A 2,592-nucleotide genomic window follows, 5' to 3' on the forward strand; every position below is an offset into this window, starting at 1 on the left:
TATAGTGAGAAAAATATGTAAGAAACTTGGAGAATGAAAAGCTTTCTTCTTCCCTATGAAGAAATATTGAGCCCATCAAGTGCTCTGAAGAAGTATGGAAACGTATGAAGTTTATAAAGCTCTGGAATGAATCAGAACTCATTTCAGAAACATGTGGTGGGAGGCAGTGCCATGGAGAGATTAGTGTGTCTTTAGAGTCCTTGAGTATCTCAGTTCTTTCACTTATTTGTTGCTTAATTTGGGGCAAATTGCTTAATCTCTCTGTGGCTCTATTTCCTCATCTTTAAAGAGATATAACACTATCTATCTCACAGGGCTGTTGTGAGGACTTAAAAAAATATTTGTGTGCTGAGGTGAATAGTAAGCATTTAAAGAATTGTAACTATTAATAATTTTTAAAATTATTATGGAGATAATTTTTTTTAAAAATACATCATGTTTAAATGGTCTCATCTACGGCCATGCCACCCTGAACACGCCCGATCTCGTCTGATCTTGGAAGCTAAGCAGGGTTGGGCCTGGTTAGTATTTGAGTGGTAGGCCACCGGAGAAGACCAGGTGCCATAGGCGTAAAAAATAAATAAGGGATTGTAAGTTCTTGCAATCTGTGAGGTCAACCAAGGGTTGCCTCACCTAAAAAATAAAATAAAATAAAGGATCTCTACATATTGTGCTGAGCGAGGAAGGCTCAATATACCTTCTCTAATACGTATTTCTCAGCCTTGGCTAATTTTCACATATACACACATAAATTATTCCTTTCGTAGTGTTAAGCTTTACCTGTGAAGGAAAGGAGATAATGAAAGAGATCAGAGGAGGAAAGATAATGTCTTCTTTACACACTGATGGCTTAAAAAGAAAAACATTGGTCACCATAATCATAGCTAATATTTCTATAGCACTTTTCATGTGCCTGGTCTTGGATGTTTTTACCTGTAGTAACTCACTGAATCCTGATGACAATTCTATAAGTTAGTTGCTGTTATTATCCCCCCATTGAAGCCCCAAAAGGTTAAGTAATTTGTACAAGGTCCCACAGCTAGTGGCAGAGCTGGAATTCCAATGCAGGAGTCAGGCTCCAGGACTGTGCTTGTAATCACTTCCTCTCCTGCTCTGCACGCGTGAAAACCAGCCTCCCTCTGTTGCTGTAAACAACAGGACATGATTTGCTTGGTCCTGAAATTCACATTCTTTGTAGCTTTTCTCTCTTGTGACAGTCATCACAAGCAGTCAGACACAGTGAGCACATGCTTCTGGAGTATGTCCAAGAAGGCAGATGTAGGGAAAACAATTTTCAAATGGGACCTTTAATGTGTATTGTTCAGTGGCAGAGGGAACCTGCCTAGTGATGAAGTGAAATCCTACCAACTACATGCAAACCATGTTTCAGGAACCTCCACTGACATTGGGTTCATGCAGTCAAAAATACAATGGATTAGTGAAATGAATCTTATGCTAATGCAGTTATGGAAAACTGCCAATTTAAGATCTTAAGATGCAAGCATGGAAAGCTTCCTTCATCAGCAGAGACCCACTGCCATCTCTAGTCATTACCTCAGGGCACACCTGCGGCTTCTGAACACTGGTCCTGTGCAGAATCTCCCTTGGTACAGTAACTAGGACAAAAGCTAGCACCTGCCAACCCCGATCCAGGGATAGGTTCTCAGTCAGAAGGACACATATCCCCTTAATGGAGCAAAACACACTAATTTGTAACCTAAATAATTTCAGAATTGTAGAAGGGAGTGCTCATTGGTTTTGCTATCACAAAGACTTTTTTCCTTCTACCAGAACATGCTACCAGTTATTCCATTTTTACCCCATCTGAAGATATTCATATTCTCTTCTTCTTCCCTTTATCTCTCCCTCCCTCTTTCCTACCCGCCCTTTCTGATAGACCTTTTTTAGAGCAATTTTAGGTTTACAGAAAAATTACACAGAAAGTACAAAGTTGTCATGTACCCCTCGCTCCCACGCACAGCTTCCCTTGTCAGTGTCTTATTTTAGTGGATGTATGTGCTGTCTTTTGAATTCATTCCTTTTCCTTTCTTTGAAATTTAGCATGCTTGATTTCCACCTCTCTTGTGGCAGTTACGTGGGATTTAACATCACACATGTACCTTGTCCGTTTAAGTGTAGGGCCAGTTTTTCAGTTTAGAACTATGATTATTGGTGATTCATGCTTCCGTGTTTATTGTTTTCAGATCCTACTGATCATCGCTTCAGTTATTGGGATCATTGTCTATAGGCTCTCAGTGTTCATTGTATTTTCCGCAAAACTGCCCGAGAACCTTAATGTAACAGACCCAATCCAGAAGTATCTGACTCCACAGACAGCCACGTCCATCACTGCTTCCCTCATCAGCTTTATCATCATCATGATTCTGAACATCATCTATGAAAAAGTGGCAATCATGATAACTAATTTTGGTAAGTTCTTACCGTAGCTTAGGTCATTTTTAAGACACTTTTAGAACCTGGTCAAGAAAGAGACTGTATCTTTTAGGCATTTCAATTCCACCATAATAGAATTTTTAGAAAATTTCAAGTGTGAACATATTTTCCCCAGCCTGTATGGGAAATGAATTATCT

At 39.5% G+C, this 2,592-nt stretch overlaps 1 protein-coding gene and 1 pseudogene across 2 annotated transcripts in view; both read left to right on the top strand.

Annotated features, from left to right (window-relative positions):
- The window catches only part of ANO6 (anoctamin 6), a 176,852-nt gene that overhangs the window by 163,158 nt on the left and 11,102 nt on the right, over window positions 1-2,592 (top strand). For both annotated transcript variants that reach the window (XM_023535503.1, XM_023535504.1), the window contains one exon: window positions 2,205-2,430. In XM_023535503.1, coding sequence (XP_023391271.1) covers window positions 2,205-2,430 — 226 coding nt within the window. The remainder of the gene's footprint in view (window positions 1-2,204; window positions 2,431-2,592) is intronic.
- LOC111744771 lies at window positions 452-570 on the top strand (annotated as a pseudogene).

Source organism: Pteropus vampyrus, unplaced genomic scaffold (genome assembly GCF_000151845.1).
Source record: "Pteropus vampyrus isolate Shadow unplaced genomic scaffold, Pvam_2.0 Scaffold140, whole genome shotgun sequence".
NCBI lineage: Eukaryota > Metazoa > Chordata > Mammalia > Chiroptera > Pteropodidae > Pteropus > Pteropus vampyrus.